A 22902-nucleotide genomic window follows, 5' to 3' on the forward strand; every position below is an offset into this window, starting at 1 on the left:
CTATCCAAATTAGATTAGCTGGTTTTTAAGTGTATTTAAGAGTGCTTAACTTGCACTGTTTTAAGTAACAATTTTAAAAAATCTAATTCAGAAACGAACTAGTTTACAATTTAAAACTGCTACCATAATTATTATCTCACGTTACTTTTTGTCTTTACAATTTTTTATTCTCTTGGGATGAGAATTATTGCCTAGTAAAGCAAAATGCAGGGTACTATTAGCCCTTAATTATACTGTTGTGACCCTACAGATCAGACTGGGTCAGCCTTTCCATTTTAGAATCTTATTTTAAGAGGTTTATTACTTCGTCATAAAAAATCCTGCAACTGGTTAGAAGATGGCACACACTTTCTCTGAACACAGCCATTGAAAGAACAGCTTTGTAGGATTAACAGTGCCAGTTAATCCTACAAACATGCAAAAATTTCCTCACATGAGCTCTGAAGGCACTTCAGGTTTGTGAGTATGCCCTGAAGGTATTATACTACTTCGATGATCCTTCCAACTTCAGCGGTAGATAAGACTTTCTCACCTTTGATTTTTACTGCTTCTCTACTACTGCACGTCCTCTTCAACCCTTACAGGTGAAAGACTATGTATTTGGAGGGTTTATTGTCAGTATTTCTAACCTGACAGGTTTTCCTATCCACAGCATTACAGTGAGCAACCATTCTACCAAGATCATCATCTTCGGGTACTGCTGCTTTCTACATTCCCTTTATCTGTTCAGATTAACTACCTTCTACTCCTAATGTTACTGCATCAACTGGCCTTTTTTCAAGTTTCTTCCATTGTCAATCCCACTTACATTCATTTTACTCATGAAGCAAGATTTCTGTACTTCTAACTGTGAAGCTTTCTATCTGCAGTAGCACTAATTACTTAGCTTAAAGCAGGATAGCTCAGCACTAAACCAGACTTCATCAGGTCTTTAAATTTTTAAGTCCTGCAATCAAAAACGATCTGTCCAACCTGTTTGACAGCACAGTCATTTCCCAAGGCAGAGTCTGGTCCAGAACAGACATAAACATTTGAGGGTAAGCCATCATATGAATTTCTGTCGATTCCTGAAGAATCTCTCATGTTGAAGTAGACAGCCCAGAGGACTGTAGGTTTATCCAGTTCATCATTTTCAGTCTCTGAAAAGACAAAAAAAAGTGTTTTTCGTAATCCATGTTCACGTGTAATAAGGGAAAGATACAATCTAACATACTAAAAGTCAATTTATTAATATGGAATTACTGTAATAATATTTCTTTTAAAAGCCAATTAATTTTTCTTTCCATTATTTTTCTGTAATACTCTTTCATTGTACTTTTGAACACAGGTATGCAAACTCTACTTACTCTGTCCATGCTATGCCACATAAGAACCACTTACCACCTAAAAGCATACTACCAAGAAGCATGGTCTAAATTTAACTCCTTTCCACTTCACATTATCTAGTTTACTCTGGATAAACTCCATGAGCATATGACAGTTGAAAAAGTTGTCCACAGGCTGTAGCAACTTGAAGCTATAGCATTCCATACATGAAGATATGTTTGATGTATACTTTTCTCCCCTCCTTTAATGGTATGGTAACTCTTCTGATAACACACTTTTGCATGCAGTGATGTTGAGTATCTACAAGCTGATCTAAGGAGTCTAATGCTCATGGTGTGAATAAAAGGGATTTTAAAGAAAAATCCATAAATAATACCCACTGTCTAAATTAGCTACAGATAAAGAGTTACCAACACCCAGAATTACTCTACTAGGAATGTGCAATACACAGTGTGTCAAACTGTGGAAATACTCTAAATAAAAATAAGTGATTAACTTATATCTATGTGTGCTTACTGAGGACTTGATACTGTGCTACAATACTCACTACAAATTCAAAATGATCACAAACTATGCCTTGCTTGTTTATTGTCCATACCTTCTTGCCGTTACAGTGCACAGGCAGAAAAACCTCTGGGAAGTTGAAGGTCACTTTTTAACAGTGCAGAATGCAACAGAGGAATGAACAACACAAATTCTTAGCTTAATAGATACTATTTGTTTGGAATATTTGCTGTCCCCCTTTTTGTATTTTACTTCCTCTAAAATAAATGAAGCTTGTAAAAGACCTTGTGAGATTTACTTCTTTCCTAGGAAGAAACTTCTAGTTAACAACCGCATTCAAAACAGTATTTTAAAGCACCTGAATTAGGAAAAAAAACAGATAAATCTATGCTATTCCTTCAGTATCTTTTTATAACTGTCAAATACTTAAAAAAAATAGGTTCTAACCATACTGAACAGTTTGAAATATAAATTAAATTCATCAGCCTGTGAAAGTCTGAGCCTTAATACAGGGCAAGATGCTCTTTAATATATTTAAAAGTTCACATTGCTCATAAAAGTTACTTCTTCCTCATTTAGGCAGGAAAATGAATGGAGTCCTCTTCTCCAGGTGACTTTGCCTCTTTGACCTGCCATGGCCCAGTGCTCACTTTATCTGGTGATTCATTTTCAATAACTCCAACAGTATTTGTTCTGACATTTTAATTAAAATACGACCACTACCTCATCCTGATGATAAAAAGGCCTATGTGTCAGTGAAAACTAGCTTTTCAGTGCCTCGGTGCACCTGAGGACCCCTATGATCACAGAGTTTCTACAGAAGAATTTCAGTCAGGTTCTAAACAATCTATCATTTCAGAACTGGATCACTTTAAACATTAAGATTAATGCTACCCCCCCCCCCCCCCCCCCCAATGATTAGAAGGCACTAAACTGCAAGCTAATCTTTTCTTCACCAACTGAGCCTTTGAAACACATGGCACTGTCTTGAAAATATAAGATATATGTTAAATATAAAAAAATTGGAGATTAGTGGGCCTTAACAAATATCCTGATGAAAAGTGCTTGCAGCTCTCCAGTCTAATAAAGTTTTCTATGTACAAACCCTAGTTGTACTCTAAGTATTTCTTCCATAAGGGCTCCTGTACCATAAAGCTAGTTAAAAATTTACATCTTTGGGACAAAGATGCCTTTGCTGTAACCAGAAAAGAAACTATTTATCATTTAATACTTGATTTTCTATTAAAAGCATGCTGCTGTCTTACAAAAACAAGCTACTTGCTTTATCATTAAAAGGTACAGTGGAAAAAAAAGTAAAAATGGAAAAGAAAGTAGAAAAATAGCCATGTGAAAACCTGAACTCAACCTGCCAGGAAACACTGTTCTTTATTACAGAGCCCTGAGTAGAAAAAGAAAAGTTGGCCACATAAAAGCTGCAGTGGTTCAGTTGTTTGTGTTTTTTAAAACAGAATACAACTCTATCTGCATTGACGTTAGGCTTCATGGATGAAGCAAACCAACTTTAACTATTGTACACACGTTCTTCCTAACGAACGTGAACGCTTCCACTGACAGTTAAGTATTGCTTTCTTGCAGAGAAACTGCATTTACTGTACTTATGTATGAGTACATTGTATCTGAAAACACTGTGCCAGGGTTAGAACACAGCAACCTCTTCCATGTGCACACTGCCTATTCTATCAGCATCTACCAAAAATACAATTCCAGATCTTGGGATTAAATTTCAAAGATCTCTGTGGAACCAGCTTGAAGTACCTCAGGGACAATTTCTTCCTGGGCAACAACTGGTTTTTCAACAGCTCCTTACCTATGGAAATGCGAAGGAACATCCACCTCAAGGAACAAGCTCATGAAAGGAGCTGGCAAGGTTTCCCTGAATGTAGGGCTAAATAGTTTAATATAGGAAGTTACTGGAAATGTATTTTCCTAATAACACTGCTGTGTCTAACCATGTTATTTTTAAAGTGTAAAGCAGAACCCAAAGAATATCAACTAGAAACATCAAATAAAGAACCACCTGAAGGAGACAACAAAAGGATGAGCAACATACTTAGGAGAAAACAAAAGGACACTAAGAAATTTATAGCACTGGCAGCTGGAGGAGACAATCACATCACTAACTTGGAGAGTTTTGATAACTAACATTAGGGATGTCCAAGTGATAAAACCCACTAAAACCAGGACAGTGTACAAAGACAGATTAACAAACATTTCATTTCATTACTGCACCTTTGAAAGACATGCTGAGGAGCAAATCTGTTTCCGTAAAAAAGAATGTTAGAAATTTAAAAGGTCCTAGACACTTATAGTCATGGTCTTTCTGTACTGAAGTTAAACCACAGCTGAAGACGACTTGGCACATTAGATCATGAAACACAAAAACCCTTGACATCTGCCTAATCAATCTCACTCTCAAAATAGATTCCTTCACTTTGAAATGCTGATATCTAAATAGCAGCTCACCATATGCTGACTCTGATGACAGATTCAGATGTTCAGTAACAGATACTTTAGTTACAAGGGTAAATTACATTTCTGCAAGATAATCTCTTAATGCCTTTTTTCTTAATACATTTATTTTTACCTTTTTCTGTATTTAGGCTGAATAACTTCTGTACAACAGGCTCTAAATCTTCCCTAGCAGTTTTGGTTGATGGACAGGTTAAATGGACTAAATCTGTTAAGAGAGAACACAAGCTAATTATAATCACCAATACACAGATACATAAATATCTTTTGAGATTTTTAAAAGGCACAGCAGGCTTTAAGAAATCACTGCTCTTCATATAAATCACTTCCTTTAACCCAGAGAAGTACTGTATCATGGAAATAGAGTGCGAATACACGAGAGCAATTTTCTTAATACATCTCATAATTAATCTCTCCAGTGCAGACAGAGACAATATAATTCTGTGAACAGGTGACTATTGGTACAAGGAAAAGCAACAGCAACAATCTGGATGACACACCATGTTTGCCATTCATGACCTCTAAGACCCAAAATACATTCTCAGTGTAGTGTTGACAGTCCAACAACATACTAAGCTGACAAACATCACTACTTTCCTCAACACCAACTTTTGAGAGCTAAATTGCAATTGGGGGGGAATCAGGAAGTTTGGCTGCAGCCAGTTCAAGTCTAGAAGTACAGGAGTATTAGGCAGCAGCTTTCTCCAGTGAAGTAAAAAGCATGAGCAAGATTTCCACCTCGTCTCTTGTACTGAGCAGTGAACAGGAGCTGAGGCGAACAGACACGTGTTTTAAGTTCCAGCTCAAGCGCCCTGGCAGTTAACTCTTCCCCCCAGCCACAGGGAGAATAGAGAACAGTGGCACACAGTTATGTTCTGACAAACTAGAGAGAAATTCAAGATAAGCACTGCTGAGCAGCAGGGAACTGTTCTGTGGTCTGAGTCATGACATCAATTCCTTGGTACAAGGTAACAGAAAAGCTGTAAGACATTTTATTAGGATTGTTACAGGCTGACAGACATCACAGGCTTCTGTTGGGGGAAAGGTGGCATTAGGTTAGGTGGGCACTAAGGAGTCAGGGTAATTTGCAAAACTCCTTTCAAGTACTTGATTTCAAGAGGTGCTCTCTACACAGATAAACAACCCACAGAGTACAGCAAACCTGCTCTGGAAAACGATGGCACGGAAAGATTTCATTTGTGAAACTCTGCAATGAATCAAAATTCCCTGTACAGCATGGGCAAATCACCGTCACTAAATCCAATTTTGTATTGGTGAAAATTCACAGTTTTGATTGAAAAATGCAGATTTGATACTTAGATTTCTTACTCAAAAACATTTTTATGAAACCAAAGCTGCTGAACAGATTGCTCAGGGAATATATTATGCCCTTACTCAGTCTGTTTTACTGACTAGTGAAGTTGCTGACTCTTTTGAAGGGATAACTTGATGCAGCTCTTGATCTCTTTTCCCTTCTATTGGTCCCTATTCAGATACAGAACTTCTGCCACTTGATCCCACCTGAGTTTACATCCATTCATTCAGATATTCAAAAGCCCTATCTTAACAGCTCTTTATAAAAACACTTTAACAGACTCATTTAGTACTGACCGGTTGTCTGAACTTACCAGCAGAGAAGCATCTGTCAGAGAATCATCAACAATTTTTACATACCTATGCACAAAGTTTTAAACTGATTTTTTGTCCATTACCACACATTTTTCATCAATTTAATAGCAATATATAGCTCAGGTGTTACTTTAAATCCACCTGACATTCTTTTCTTTTCACTCTGAAGTCCAGTGATACTTGTATCACTATTTACACATACACTGTAGATATCCTGAAAAGACTTCCCTGCCTCAGTTATGCCACAGAAAGTTTGACACCTACTCCAGGAAGACCAGAAATTTAACCCTCTTTCAGACTGCACCCATGCAGATTATATTAAAACATCAATATTAATTTAACCAAAACCAAACCTAGAAGGGCTATGTACTCTAAAAAGTAAATGAAAGCAGTGAAAGTCTCCCTGTAACCTTAATGAAATGCTCACAACCCCAAACATTGTAATATAATCTATTCTTCCCTCAAAAAACCCCAGCTATAAATCACTAAAGTTCACATAATTTACTTTCTATAAAATCTTTTTTATTATCTTTGAGGTTATGGCTATGAGTCACAGTCATCAGTATATATTTTGATTATATTTGATTTACTCGAGTATAACTGCATTAGTTACAGTGGTTGCCAACATTTGTCTTCAAGTAATTCTTCTAGCAAGAAGAACGATGAGTTTAGTTCATGATTTCATCATTACAGTCTCAATTTTTAGGGCAAGTGAAGGAGTTTGGTTCCACTCAACTGGTAATACAGATTATGTGCCTGTCATTTATGCAGTGTGATCAAAGAGTAGATGTATTTGTATACTTATCTTAAATAATTGTTTGAAGGAGAAATCAGTCAGGTTAAAACCCATTTACAGATAATGATGTAAAAGGGGTTTTTTTAAATTATGAAATATGCCCCATAACTGGAACTCAGCTATACCCAAAATACAAGTCTATTATTTGAAGACAAATTTCATTAAGGAACATAGTACCTTAACTAAAAGGATTTATGGAGGAAAGTAAATAACAGAAACCTTAATTTTTCAGCACCGCAGAAATTCTCTTGAAACTAAGAATTAATATCTATCAATCCTTCTTTAATTCCACTTCCTACTATGTATATTTAGTCAACCTAGGTAAATATTTATCCTTTAAATAGCTGATTAACAATATGCTTTATAGCACTAAATTCTTAATTACAGATTTAACTTTTTAAAAAATTATTAAAGAAATAACTTTGAATGACTTCATCATTTCGCTCTTTTCTCATTTGCAAAGTACTGAGTTCAAGGTACTGTAAGATAACTTGATTACTATTACAACTACTTAGTTTTTGTTAAAAAGCATTAGATCACTTCACCATTAATTACACTGGTCTTCCATAGTGTCCCTAGTAATCTATTTAATGGAATTCAGAAAAAGACCTAATCACTTATTAATTGTTCAGTGTATGCTGATTAAGAAACAAGCAGAAACTGCAGCATAAATGAGAAAAAATGCTCAAAAATATTCTGCTAGCAGCAACACTGAAATATACTTGGTGCTTGTATTGAAAACCTATCCTTCTGAAAAGAAAAGGTTGTAGAATTTTTTTATGAGGCCATGGCATCCCAGGGTATAAAAATTCTCTTAAATTTCAAAGGCATCTGAAAGGAAAAAAATAATCACATGTATCTACGTTAAATAAGACCACACCTGTCTGATTACAGACTTTTTCATAAATGATTTCAGAAAATACATCCGGTGGGATTTGGCCCTTGGATTATAGTGGACAGATAACTTCTTGGCAGAAAACTTTAGAATAAAAATATGTCTAAGTTACAAAAAATGTTAGTATTTTGACTTTAAGACTGCACAACTGTGGCAAGTTATTGTAGAGGAGAAAGTCTGCTAGAGCTCTCCACTAACCTTACCTCCCATTCTACTGCATCTCCAGTTGCCTTAATCTTGCAGAATAAACAAAATATAGACTTCTAATACTTTTTTTTCCCATTAAAAAAATTCAGCAGTTATAACAAAAAGCTCTTTGCTGGTGCTACTGGATAATTATTGTACAGTAAACAGAATGTTGGCCTGGTACTAGTAAGACTACAACTATCAAGCTCATAAACCTCCTAAAACTCCTAAAACAAATGCTGTTAAAAACAACATTTGAGATTTTATCTGTTTGGAAAAAGAGAACAAAATCCTTTATTACCATGAAAGGTACTAGACTTTATTACCACAGTAGCACTTTAAATAAATAATCATCAAAAGTAAGTTTAGGAAGAATTGAATGCGACAAGAATCTCGTAGCGTGATTCCTGATCCAAGGGAAGCAGCACACAGCTGTGGCAGGATGAAGACCTGGAGTGTTTCTCTCATCTGCTGATAGCAGGAACCTAGAACGCCCTCAGACAGCAGCATTGTAATTCCGCAGCAGAGGAATCATGTGCACTTGTTTTAGAATCATAGAATCGTCCTGGTTGGAAGGGACCCTTTTAGACCTCCAAGTCCAAACTTAAATTCGTGTCTCTGAGTTGACAGAGTCAAAGGGAAAAATATAGTTAAGAATTCTATCTACCCTGTACTTACAGGTGTCCTTCATGCATGTCATGGTTGAGGAACACAACTCAATGACGCAAACTGCTGGTTTTCCTGGATCCACTGGAGGCACTGTCAGAACGGACACCTACCCAGCAACAAGAACTTGTGTTAAGGCAGAGGAGCACAGAGGGTGATGCAGTACAATGCTCAGTAAAGGTGAAAAATACTGTGGGCAGTTGGAGGATTTGTTTTCAGGTTTATTAGCAACCATTTGTGCAAACAACCTGGCAGAATTCAGCAGTCAAGAGTTTCTACCCAGGTCTGCAAGGCCACCTTTGTTGGGACTGTCTGGAGCAGTGGAACAGAAAGAAAAACTCCTGTCACTCCTTTGACCAAAGGATGACAGTTGAGAAACTGCTGCAAGACTGCAAAATAGGTTCTGAACACTGGGCAGAGCACTGTAGGGTAAGAAGGCCTGCAGTACTGTTAGGCAGGGCTGCTCGTAGCAAGGCTTAGATGACTGAAGTGTTTTGCCTATATTCTTATTTTGTAGATCCTTACAGGTAACCTGTAAGAATACAGGAAGTGTTCAGAAGGAACACCACAGATTAACATCCTTTAAGATCTGCAAAGACTGACTAAGCAGAAACATTTAAAGAAGGACCTGAAAGCATACAGGAAGACCTGCCAATAGTTAAAGTGAGCATTAAAAAACCAAACACCCTCCAACTTTGAACAAAGTTTAGACTGGTTAATTAACAAAATACAAAGGGTAGCAGTTTTCTAAGAAGCAAGCAACATAACTACTTGAAAGCCAGCAGCTTGGAAACTCTGCTAATAGAGTGCAAGCTAAAATAAAATGAATAGAATTCCTAATAGTTTTATAGACACTAATGGATTAATTAGCAGTAGAGTGAGCTCACTGAAAAGCTGGATTCAATCAGAAACAAAAGCATACATTAATTCCTATCAAAGCTCAATATTAATACATGCAGTTCATAAGAAGGTAAGTGATACAAAATTGATATATACCTGCTGCTCTGAATCTGTATTTAGCACAGACTGATCTGTAATGAGCACTGCTCTCGAGATCTGCCTACAATTAAAGAAAACAATTATGGCATTTCACAAACTTTTATAAAGTAGCAATTTGGATGCATAGCTTTGGCACTACCAATCCAAACATAATGCTGTGGGAAGGCTGTTTAACCAGATAATCTTTATTAACAGGACTGATGCTGACGTAGAAACATCTAGAACATAACTAGTAACTTATTCATCTGTTTTAGTCATTGAAATGAGCCACTACCATTATGTAAAATGCCTTGAATATAATGATTTTAAACAAATTATTTTATTTGATCAAGATTAGTAGCAGCATGTTACATTTTGGATTAAGGGAAAACACACATGGAGTTCATGAATGGAAGTTTCTAATCCTTCACTGCCTGTGATGATTCCTCAAGTGCATCAAATACAAGTTTTGTATCTACAATATTCTGCAGATAAAGGCAGCATGTGTCCGTGGCATTTGATAAGAACAACAAAAATAAGAGAAAAAAAAATTACTACTTAACTAAACCTGAACAAATATAAAAGAAAAAAAGCAATAGGCACCTCCACTTTCCAAATGCTTTTTAACAAGCAAGAAATCCTTAACAGACTTTGAGCTCCTCTAGTTTTTATGTGGAAAGGGAAATATTTTCTGAGAACAATTTAAGAAGACTGAAATACAGGAAGTGTATATATAGTATGCCCTCAAATATACAGAAAAAGAGGAAAAACTACACACAGAACTTAGCTGTGCTGCAAAGACAGAGCAGGAAAAAAAGAATCTATTGCATTTCGCTTATGGAATACTTCATAGACTATTATTTACAGACAAGTCTTAAGTTTACTGTTTTACTACCTACCTGTAACACACATTTGTGCATATCTTCTCTGAAAGGTAACTATCTTCCACGATGAAATAATTAGCACTTATTCGTTGTCCAAAATGATCCACGACAGCTTTGCATCTGTTAAAAAAGAAGAAATTTAGATGTAAGGTAACAAAAGCATGTGTAATTATTTTAAATTGAGCCATATAGTACAACATTGATATATTCCAACTAAGCCCGCTACAAATTTCTTTAACATACGAACCCCTAAATCAACTCAATGGAAATTTATAACTAAATTCTAAACTTAGCCCATCTACCTGGTATATACCATTTTTCACGTGCAATGCCATTATCAGAACATCAATAAATTGGTCATTTTATAAGGAAAACTAAATACAAGCTACTAACACTGGCATTTGATTGTACATGCTTCTTAGCTCATGATACACAGAAAAGTGAACTACTTTGCAAGTACTACTCTATCAGTGTTACTTTTCTCACTCAGCAACCTTTACAAAAGACAAATTTATTTCGACAGTAATATTTGAAAATTTACATGGCAAATTAACTTCAGAGATTGAAGGAAAAGTCCCTGAGGAATATATGCATCAGGCTGTTCCAAGAAAAGAGCTTGCTGGTCAGAGCTTAAATGAGAACAGGATACAAATTTCAGATTTTAATGGAGAACAAACTTCAGAATTATATGAAACTAAATCATATCTATGACAAATAAAAAGGAGGCTTTACACAGATGCTAACTATAAAGAAGCTCTACCGCTGATCCCTCTATGCTACAATCTGTATTCTACTTAATTAAAGAGCAACTCTAAAGCATGCTTTTCCTATCAAAACCACAAGGAAAAGTTGGGCACAACTTCTTTCCTTAGAGCTTAGTTCCATAGCCTAACAACCTTAACTCTAATTTCTAAAATAAGATTTGAACATTTTCTGCAATATCAGAACAGTTCCTGTATAAACAAAACAAATCAGCTTTATTTGACTTCTGCTCGGGGTGTGAGATTTATCACATTTCTTCCAAATTCTATTCTTCTGAATTGCTACTTGATGTTTCAGTTGATCAAAGACACAGGACTCAATCCCGTAAATTCTCTCTCACACATTTACACATGCAAACACTGAAAGCAACAAAAGGATGCCCAGGACTGACAGCCCTTAGATTTTAATGTTTCACCATGACCCAACGTTATTCCTGTATCAGTCACGATCTGACACACTAGTTAAGCTTTATGAATAAACAACATTTCTGCAACTTCAGTTATTCATTAGCTTCTGTGATCAAAAGGATCTATAAAACTAGAGATGAGAACTAAACCTAAGTAAGTAATTGCACACAATGCCCATTTACTAATCTAAGTAAGTGACAATTAAACATGTTTTTATAGTACAAACTTCTAACACTGGTTTCATAGGAAGTGGATACTACATGTATATATACGCACATAGATCAAACATATACATCTAGTTACTTGAAACAGGAACTAAAAGTAGTCTAAGGGTAGAGGCACTGCTTAACTTGGTTCTTCACACACTTTCACTCACTCTACTCAACGTGTGCTTCACTCGCAACTTTGAGAAGATTTTTCTTAACATTCACCTAACTGATTTCATCCTCAAGCGCTCATTTGAATACTGCAAATAAACAAGTCAAGCTGCTACAGTTGATTTCTAATTATAACCTTTCTTATTGTTTATGAAACAATTTCCCCTGCCACCACCCTAAACATTATTGAAGGGGAAAGGTTGATTAAATGTCACGTTGCATCACTCAAAGCCAGCAAAAGCAACTACACTCTTCTTTTTTTCCTGCTAAGTGTTGTTTCCTCTCCTTTGTTTGGGAATAGGTATCAGGTCATATGTTTGAAAAGATTTTAAACAGAAAAAGAGAGGGCTTTTAATTTCAGTCTCCACTTCAAAGGATGATGCCGAGAAAATTTCTACAAATACTGCTTCCAAATAAGGAAAACACTTATGCACTGACATTATCAGGTCTCTGTCATCTGATATGTGTTGGGACAATGAATCATACAGAACCCTCCATTGACCTTCTTTCAATGTGTCTAGATAAAAGGATGAAAATTAGAATCCATCTCCTTGCAGTGCCACGAGTTATAAATGTACTTTATAGGGCTCATTATCCAAACTAATGGACTAAGGGCGACATCCTTGAAATGGACTTACCAGCACTGACAAAGCCAGTATGCAATATTTCAAGAAGGATATGTAAATTACTATGTTTGCTATATCTTTTTATTACAGATGTATAAATTTCCATTTATCACATCGCTTCCATTTTTGAGACAGAAGGATGTAATTGGGAACATATGTAAAGCACGACCAACACAAAAACGCCTACCCTTGTTAATATTAATGCACTCCATGGAAGTGAACATACTTTAAATTTTATCAGATGTACCCAAAAAATGAGTACAACAAACATGGAGAAAATAAACAGCAAAAATAGTTATCATGCATACGTTCAGTGTACTTTTTCTTGAACATAAGGAATACGATGTGGCTTTTATTTTCTAACAGAGCATCAGAGTTCTATGAAGAATGCAGGATGTTCTCCATAGGTATGGAAAGAGCTGACCTAATCTGATATAATAAATAAAAAATATAAATTTTAAGTGGATTACCAAAATCTTAAAACAGGTACATCTAAAAAAGTTGTTACACGGTCACAATGTCTTCCCTGGATTTTATTTTCTTATTTTCATAAACTAAAAAAAAAAAGGGCTATAGTGACATGATAAAAATACCTGTACAGTTGGGGATGAAATCTACTGTTCCCTGTACATATGGCTAGTAACAAAGTGCAAAAGCAATTCACCTAGATAGGGATGGGCTCCTATTTCTCTTGTACTGGAGAGAACATTAGCCACATCTACGATGGAGTTGGAATAAGCTTTGGTTCTTTTTAGGGACTTAAAAACAAACACCAAGGGCTGTAGCTGTAAACAGAAAGTTTCCTTACGTGTAATAAAGCAAGAATATTAAAACCAGTGAAAAAAAACATCGCCCTAAGACCCTGATGAAGTCTGGAATCCTATGGAAGACACTGACAAAGCAGTAATGAACACTGCACAATTTGACTACATTTCTACTGCTGTTTAACCTGTCTGTAACCAAGGTAAGCCAGCACTGAAACTACAGACAGCTGTAGTGACAACCAGGTACGAATTGGTCTACTACCAAATTACTATTAATGGCCTGTTGACTCAAAAGCTCAGGAACTCATAAATACCCTCATTAACAATTTGATAGTTGATTTTTATTAGGCAAAACGCTGAAGTCCAAAGTCAAGAGGAAATCAGAGCTTGCACATGGAGTGTATACACAGCAAGGGAAGAGGTAACATCAGGAAAGGAAGGAAATAGCAATGATCTTATCAATAATTTGGATAGCTTGCTAAGGAACACTTGGCTAAGGAAAGGACTTACCCAATAAAAGCAGGTGAAAGAAAAGAAAAAATAAAGAGAACATCATGTAATCAAATAAAAACATATACCTGGGTCAAAGAAACAGCTTTTTTCAGTGACATTTTTGCTATGCTGTTTGAAAGTTTTTAAACTTACTAAGAAAAAGAGAGAATTAGATGATACTTATTTCATTGCTGAAAATATGTTTTCAAAACACATTTTGACCTAGGCTGTGTTGTTTTCACCATCTCAAAGAAATCTGAAATTTCCTTTCTCTTCTATACATTTTTGCTTTACTTCTTATTTTGATGTACAAATGCTGCTTGGTAAAGTACTTCCTTTGATACTAGGGGAGACCTAAAAAGAGAGAAGAGTAGCAGGCAGGCGGCTCCAAGGAAAGGCAGGTGCCTGGACTTGGGAAACTGGATGTGTTGTGCTGCTTCATATGCAGCAGCAGATAACGGCACTATTTGAAGACCAATGTTTTCATTAATTCTCCATCTCAAAAATCTATCCTTCACTGTTAAATAAAAATGGCATAAATGAAACACTGAAGCAGCCTAACAGCCTAAAAAAAGACACTTGAAACCGATCTGGAACCCTGAGGAACTTATTAGACCCATATCTGTAAAAGCAGGTTAAAGGAATCTTTTCTGGAATACGTACAAGCCTAACAACGAAAAATTCAGTATGTGGAAAAGCAGCTGGAAACAGGGACAACCAGCACCACTAACCAGTTAAGATCTCCACAGAGTGGTATTTGCAAGTTTTCAACAACTAGGAACTTTGTTGCTCTCAAAGAACAAGTTAACTACTTAAACATTATTGGGAAATAAAGCACTTCATTTAAACGGGTCAAATATCACTGTTAAAACACTCCATTTTTAGGGTTTATGAAAGGTGCAGAATATCATTTGCATATGAATCACGCACTTAAGCCAACACTGCACACAATGGCATAACATCACAGTTGCATCTCACCATGTAGTGAGCTTCAGGACCTTATGGACCTGACAAAGGTAAAATCCACTGTTTTCAGGAAAAACAGCTGCTACCTGACCATGTCATGACAAATCTACCAGTACTATACTCTATCAAATGTGCAGTGTGCAAAGGAGACACGTGACAACCAGGCATTTAAATACTAACTTTCCTAATAAAATCTCACTAAATAATTTCTAGCTTAATTTTCAAAATTTTCTACAGAACACTTTGAACTTTTCAGTTACAGAAACCAAGGTGAAGACAGACTCTTAAGAGAGACAAAGTCTGCAGTTACACTGAACAACTGAGAGAATGTACAGAACTGAAACCACAACAATGTACAGAGGTGTGAAAAATGCCATTATGGAAAAAAGCTGGGGCCTGATTTTTCTTAGCTCAACTTTAAACCCACCTACAGGCCTGATATTGTCGTAAAAGAATTCATCCCAGGATAAGAGGGCAGCATAGTTTATGACAACAATCTACCTAAAAACTCATTAAAGTCTTTCCTCTTGGAGTGACATGCATTATCAGCAAAGATTAATCTGATGAGTCTTTAGGTGAGCTCCATTTTTAAAAACGCAATAACAGAGGGCTTTGTTGTCATCTGATGAAAATCAATTAGAGTAGGTAAGGCCACAAGGAAAACTAACATCACTCATCACCAGCCCCCCGGCAGCTGAAATGATTTGTCTTCCAAGCTTGGGTGATCAGGAGCTGTAGTAATATCACAGGAAAATTAATTTAGTTTCTATATTCTAGACCCACTTCCCTTGTTCTGGAGGACCTATACACAAATTACTTTTAATCAAGGTTGATGTGTTATTAATACCAAGGAGGATCTTTGAAGAATCATTTTTTTTTAAATTGACTTAACACATTTTTCATCTGTATTTTGTATATAAACAGAAGGTTACTTCTATTACCCTTACCGTCCAGATTCTTTGTCCACTACAAGGCACTGCACAGGATGCCGAAGACAATAGATCCCACCAAACACAGCACACATCCTAGAAACAAGGTAGGAAAAAATAAAGGTTACTCCTACCATGACTAATTGTAATCAACGCAAGTGTGTCATAAGCCAGGCAAAGCCCTCTGCATGTTGTAGTACATTTTTAATGACCCATCTTCATCTCTGAATCAGACAGTCAAACCCCAGTCAAAATAAAGCCTGCCATACAGTTTCTGTAAAGGATATGTTGTTAATGAGGGGGTTTTGCATTGGCATTACTCTTATCCTCTAAACTGCTACAGAGCTTGAGCACTCACTGTTACTGTCTTCAGTCACTGGGGACTAAAAAGCACCTATTCACAGAAGATTCCTAGACTACCTGCTGATGGCCTGACCACGCCGCATCACACAGAGTATATAACAATCTAAGAACACACAACCACCACAGCAACCTCCCACTAGAATGCTAAGTGTGATCCCCAAGTTCTTTCTCTACTCTAACACAACACACTGTGAATTTCATTGACCACATGCAGCTCAAATTTTGAGGGCACTGTGTCCCAATAAACTGAAGATATATAAGAGTCTAAAGATGATCTCTTCCAAACAGCAATTCCTCCAGGTTCTGCCTACCATATGATGTAGTTGCTTAAGACACTCCATGCACAAATTGATAATTAAAAAAATTCCCTAAATGAAGAAAGGAACCAGCTTCACAGGTCTGTTTTTCAAAAGCTCAAGTGTATTAAGTTATTTAGTGGTCTTCCACTTACAAACAAAACCCAGTAGGTAAACCAAAGAAAATTATGCTACCCCAACATAAAGCCAATATTGCCACTCATCTGTTTTAAATTCTATGGAGATTTGGAATTTAAGAAAATAGGTGATTACATTAAAATACAAAGGACTCCACGTGAAGTCAGCCCAACAAAGTTTCATCACAGGCTGCGCTTTTATCACCCCTTCGAAGGTATCTCTGACTTAAACTCTTCACCAGATCAATCGATCCTATGCACAAAGCCAGACTGCTATCCCCCTAAAGCTGCACAGTCAAAGCTCAGTTGGTTTGGTGACAAACATGATCCCAGGTTAATCCCTGCATCCTGACTTCCTGTATCTGCCAAAAGTCAGTCCTGATCTCTAGGAATTACTTTTCCACTGATCTGATGCAACACAAGGTGAGTTAATTCACAAAAAATTGAAGTTTAGTTTCTGATACCTACAATTTTTACTGGACCCACATTAACACTGAAATGACTAGGATATCACTAGTTTTAATGTTTTTTTTTTTAATTCTAGCTCCTAAAAGATTTTAATATTAGCCCCCATTCCTGAAAAAGCTGTCAAGTGAGTATAAACAGCCAATGTTCTTTTTGATGTTTAAAAAAAAACTCTTTCAACTTTCTGTAGGAACGTTATAATTCAGAGAAATGATCTTACAGAAACAAGATGTATGCTAGAGATTCTTAAGGACAAAGTTTCACGATTAATCATTAAATCAGATAGACTGCAGTTAATTTGCTTTTACAGTGTGTTATTTCAGAGACATTCCTATTATAAAAATAATATAAAATGCAGAGGAGAAGGTTCTCTGGAAGTTGGCATGACAAATGGTAAACCAGTAAGAACATTTAAAAAATATTTTCTGAATTATGTTAAAAAAGAAACAATCCTTCTCTCAAAAATTTCCAGTTGGGATGGAAATTACTTAATGGAAAAAGGTACAGAAAAATGATGGGCAAGGCATATCTGACCCTTTACAACGGAGTTTCAAGTTAGGGCTGTTTGCTGTGCCTGATCTATCTTGGAAATCTTAAATGTATTCAGTTTTTATTTCATGTGCTGTGCTTCATTGCTGTGGTTTCACTCCAGCAGGGAGCTAAGCACCACCCAGGCACTCGGTCACTCTGACTTAGCTGGCAGGATGAGGGAGAGACTGGGAAGCATGAAAGTGAGGAAACTCACAGGTTGAGATAACAACAGTTTAATAACTCAAAACAACAGAAAGAGAGAAATACACCCCACAAAAATAATTATGTGAGCAGCAGACAAGGCTGTGGCTCTGTGGAAGCGCTGCTCAGCAGTAATGAAACATCCCAGTGTTATCAATGCTGATTTCGCACAAATCCCACATTCCTCCAATTAACTCCATCCCAAACCAGGACATTCAGATCAACCAGCTATGCCTGACCCCTTCTCATGTATGCTGAAGAGTATGAACAATTACATATTGATAAATTGCATATCCTTGTCTCAGAGAGAATAGCTCTGTCAGAAAACTCTCAAATGCTATCAAGTGATTCGACAATTCCTCCTTTGCCCTGCAAGTTAAATACACCTGTGTTGTTCTTGTGATCCCTATTCTAAGAGGCTATTCACTTGTGAAGGAGTACATCAAACACCATTCTGTGACACATACACTGCAGTGACACCCTGTTCCATTTTACCATGCCAGAGCTGGAAAACCTGAGTTTTCCAAGTTCCTGAGATCATAGAGCTTCCCTGGTTTACAAACAGGTTTTGTTGTGTTTTTAGCTTTTAAAGTTACAGAGCTTTAGGTATCTGCTCATAGATTATGTGCTTGAAGAGAACAATTTTTGTTTGCAAACCTGGCTTTGAATTGGCACTCAGAAGTCCCATGAGACAGTATCATGGTACCTTTTAAACTGCATGAAGGGTGCAGGCCAGCTAATGGCTGAAGTGTGTTATCAACCCAAATCTCTTCTGAATTGTGCTCCAAAAGGTAGCAGTCCAAGGAAACATCAGCAGCATCACTTACAACTGACTGAATCAGAAGACCCATTCTCCTAGAAATACCTCTTCTACCCATGAAAAAGCAGGGAGAATATCTACACCACGTTGAATCCCAACCTTGGTTGCTGGAGATGACACAACGGTTAAACATGCACCGAAGAATTATTACAGAGCTTTGAGCTACGGGCTTATCTCTAATGCTGCAATCAACGGCTTCTTGCCTGACAATGCATCTCTCAGGATCTTTCAAACCAACTCAGATGAATTTCTTACACTGCATAAGAGAGCAGCACTATTAACCTACTCAAAACTGTTAAAAGCTGTGAACTATTATTTTTTTCTTGACTTCACCAACAGTCAAGAGATTTTTAATACTTGTCCTTTATTTTTCTAGCCTGTTTCAGAAGAACTTTGCTGCCTGGCTGCACAAAAACGGGAATTACTTATTTTCAGGAGTAGCCTGCTATCCTGTGGAGGGGGGCATGACCTGTTTGCAGACCAGGCCAGCAGAAAACTTCTCTTTTTAAATCAAAATGAAAAGGAATTTTGATAGTGTTTTGTTAACCAATTACAAAGAGCCAAAACACCTATTAAAACAGCCTAGCATGAAAAATGACATGATTAGGAAGAACTTGCCAAAATTATTTAAACATAGAAATTGAAATATTAAACTAATGGCATCCCAATAATTTATGGCAAAGTAAAATCACTGTGCTAACATTACTTTCATACAATGGGCTATTCAAGACAATTTGACTGTACTTCAAGTACAAGGCAACTCTTTGATACCATTAACCCTAAGTGACAGACATTTAAACTGATATTACTCTAATTAACTGGCAACTGCCTACACCAATAATTCAAGTTTTGCTGAAAGATAGCAACAACACTGTACTCAACTTCAACTTTGCCCTGGTGACATCAAATCCTATTACAGCTAAATTAACAGTTGTGAAAATTTTTGGCCTGGTAGCCCTCTGTTGTACGCAGCCTTTAAATGCCATTTCAGTTCCCAGAGAGGCAGGAATCAGCAGTTATAATTTTTAATACAGCTGTGAAACAATAGGACATATTAAAAGCTGAATTTTTGACAGCATATTCACAATGATTTATGAGTTTGTATATAATCTGATTATTCTATTAATTCTACTGATTACTGATTCAGCTAATACAGCAAAGGTCACTTACAAAATAAATCTTCATTACGTTTCACAGAAAGTAACTGCCTCCAACTAGTTGTTTTCTTTAATTAAACACTAATGTAACAAGAGAGAAAATAGGCTTCAGGGTTGCTGCATCTGTTGCTACAAGAGGAGTTTACTGCTTTGATGTAATGCTCTCCGATATTAATTGAACAAAAATAGAATGTCTCTGCATCTGACATCTTGATTTTCAACCCTGAGAAACCATAAACACCCTTAATTTACAGACTTACCCTCACAGTTTATCTTGAAACTACATAAAAGAATTGGTAAATCCTATCAGAGTTTCTCACACCCCGAACACCAACTTTTACTTGTAGCACAAATTTTTTGTCTTCTGGCTTCTCAAATGCATGGAGTGATTAATAAAAAAAAAATTGTATTCTTTTCCCCAACTGCACAATCTTCTGTAGCAAAACCTATTTGTGTACAGCACAGCAAGCTCTAGAGAAAGATCAAAGGAAAACATGCCAAGTGCTGAATTAATGAATTGTCGTCCCCTTTAAATTTGTTTTTGCACACACAGAAAGCTGTGACCTGGTTCTTGTGTTAAATTCTGTGCTTCCTGAAAGGTCCTGAGAACTTCAGCACTTGCTACAATATTGCTTTATGTTCTAAAAACACTGAAAAGAAGAATACAGACATATCAAATAGAACAGCTACAGGTTAAAAAGGTAGGTAGTTTACCCAAAACAGAGTTCCCATAAAAACATCCAATCTCAGTATGTGCACCCAGCCTGATGAAGACAAAAAAATATAAACAAAGGAGGGAAAAACGTAGCCAAGTCAAATGTAATTTTAAAGCAAATTTAGTATTTCTTATTTGTTCTAGGCATTTTATAAACAAATTCTGTTTTAAACACTAAGGAATCACATCTTTTTATCATACAGGATTTAAACTGCTAGAGAAACATGAAGAAGGTCTAGTAGCACTTAACAGGTTTGGCACGTCGATGCTGCCTGTTACAGGCTCAAGATTCCAATTCTTTTTTCCAAAATTCTTATGTTAGAAGACATTGCAATAAAAATCTCAGTTCATCAGACATTTTTATGTCCCTACACTTCCAGTCTTGCTTCATGTAACTGTAGACTTATTAAACCTGTTTCTAAAACCTGAGAAAGTTCTGTTGACAAAAATAAGACTATGTTCAAGCTCTGTTTTCACTTAAGCTGTTGGTAATTTAAGCAACTGCAGTTTTAGCAAGCTTAAATGTGAGCCACATTACTAATGATTCTTGTAGAAATTGCTTAGAGTCCAAGCATGGTGGAAAAGTAGCTCATTGGTATTCATTTATATATTCCTAAAATAAAAATAAGAGATATGAGGTAATCTAATAATGCTCTGGAAAGTCATTAACACCACAGAAACTTTCTGTAGCTACGCACACTTGTTAGCTGTCCTCTTCTGCAAGTGCTCAACTATGAAACTAATTTCCCGTCTTCTACGTGTAAAATAACCAGAGACCAAAAATCCTCATTTCATTTGCATAAATGAATGGGAAAAACCCAGAGCTGACACACAGGTGTGCCTGGTCCTTTGTAAAACCTGCTTCAGAACAGCACCTGCTTGGCTTTCAGCCTGCTCTGGAGCAAAAGTCTACTTGTGTCTGCAGTCAGTGCTGCACTGGAAACGGAGGATAAACACATTTTCAGTGTTGTGGCTGTACTAGCACAGCTGCTCAAGAAAGGTGAGGCAACATATTAAAGAATTTAGCTAGCAAATCTCATAGAAATCATGGAAATTTTAAGAAATTATTACATAGCAGGAGAAAACAAATCCAAGTTCCTGGGATTGTAGTTAATTACAAAGGTACTCTGCAGACTGATCTCTGCAGGAGGTGGAAGTATAAAGACATGCCTTGGTCTAAGTTCTATGGACCTTGTAAGAGCAGAACTGTTCCTTGCACAAGGTCATTAAGCTGCAATTATACAACAGTTCTGCCCTCAAAGAGGAGCTTGGGAGATCAGGACCGTAGGGCAGAGGCACAAAAACGAGTGACTAGAAACCAGTCACTAAGGATTAGCTCATCTATAAAATCTATTTATGTGTTCTCTGCCTCCAGAAAAGACATTAAAAAATGAAGTTATCTTAACCCTCAATGAATTTCAAGGACTATTTTACTAATTCAGTAATATTTTGGAAGCTACTTTTCTCTGTCTTCCAGTTTAATGAAAAAAGACTCTGTTAAATTACATTTGCATTTACATCCCAGATTTGCTCCAGCAATAAACACTCATGTCACTTGCTAGATCTTCTAATAATGCTGTAACATATTTGTATCTCTGAGGCATAATTCTCAGGAAGAATGCACACAGTCAGAATCTGACCATCCCCACAGAAGCAGAGAGTAATTCGCTTGCTAAGAGGCTGTTAAGAGATAATACCAAATAATGTATTAGATAATTTCCTTCATGTTATCATTGTCCTATTAAAGTGAATAATTACTGGAATCCGCCTCACTACAGCATTCTTATTTTGTGCTCCTAAGTTCCAACTATGTTTGTAAAATGAAGCAGGAATGATCAAGAATGAGAGCAGAAGAATATGGGTTATTTTCAGCTTTCTTTAATGTGTAATGTTACTTTTATTATTTCTATACCACTTGCATTATTTCTAACCCCTGTAATACAATCTCTTGATTTAAAAGTTTTCCACACCTAGTTAGGGATTCAAAAAAATCAATATACTGTGACAATATCTGTATGATTCAGAGTGCCCCATGTGATATATTCTAATGGCTGAAGGCTTTCATGAGGTATAAACTTCTGAAGAACACTTTCTGTCAGTGAAATACCAAGGAGCACAAAAGCTCTCCTAGCTCTAAGTTTTTAAACACAGACCTGACAAACATCTCAGTGCAAAGAACGATAAACTCTAAAATAGGAAGGTATTTTCAAAGTTTCATTCACTTAGAATGCATTTCACAACAAAGGTTATTTCCAAATTAGAAGTCTTCTCCTGTCAAATTCTGAGAAATATTGTGGGCAAGGACAAAAAAGCATTCCATAGCTTTATTAACGACAATGCTCACTGATCTGTGAATAACCTGAAAAAAATGAAGATTATTGAGTTACTTTACCAATCTATCCATCCATCACTAGCGAACAGGTCTCAGAATGATGAATTATCATACTTCCATGATGTTTATCCCAAGAAAGAGTTTCTCCTTAGAGGGAAAAACAAACAACTGATCCTACAAAACATCATGCTAACTACCTTAGCCCATT

General features: G+C 36.4%; 1 protein-coding gene across 1 annotated transcript in view; it reads right to left on the reverse strand.

Moving 5' to 3' along the window:
* CHM (CHM Rab escort protein) overlaps positions 1–22902 on the reverse strand; it is a gene marked incomplete at its 5' end in the record, with an annotated part of 61134 nt that overhangs the window by 3127 nt on the left and 35105 nt on the right. Inside the window, 8 exon segments of the mRNA XM_084269279.1 lie at positions 973–1139; positions 4436–4528; positions 8505–8601; positions 8725–8753; positions 8756–8873; positions 9489–9552; positions 10370–10474; positions 15696–15773. Of these exon segments, the coding sequence (XP_084125405.1) occupies positions 973–1139; positions 4436–4528; positions 8505–8601; positions 8725–8753; positions 8756–8873; positions 9489–9552; positions 10370–10474; positions 15696–15773 (751 nt within the window).

This window comes from Gallinula chloropus, assembly GCF_964237585.1.
Source record: "Gallinula chloropus genome assembly, chromosome: 11".
Taxonomy (NCBI): domain Eukaryota; kingdom Metazoa; phylum Chordata; class Aves; order Gruiformes; family Rallidae; genus Gallinula; species Gallinula chloropus.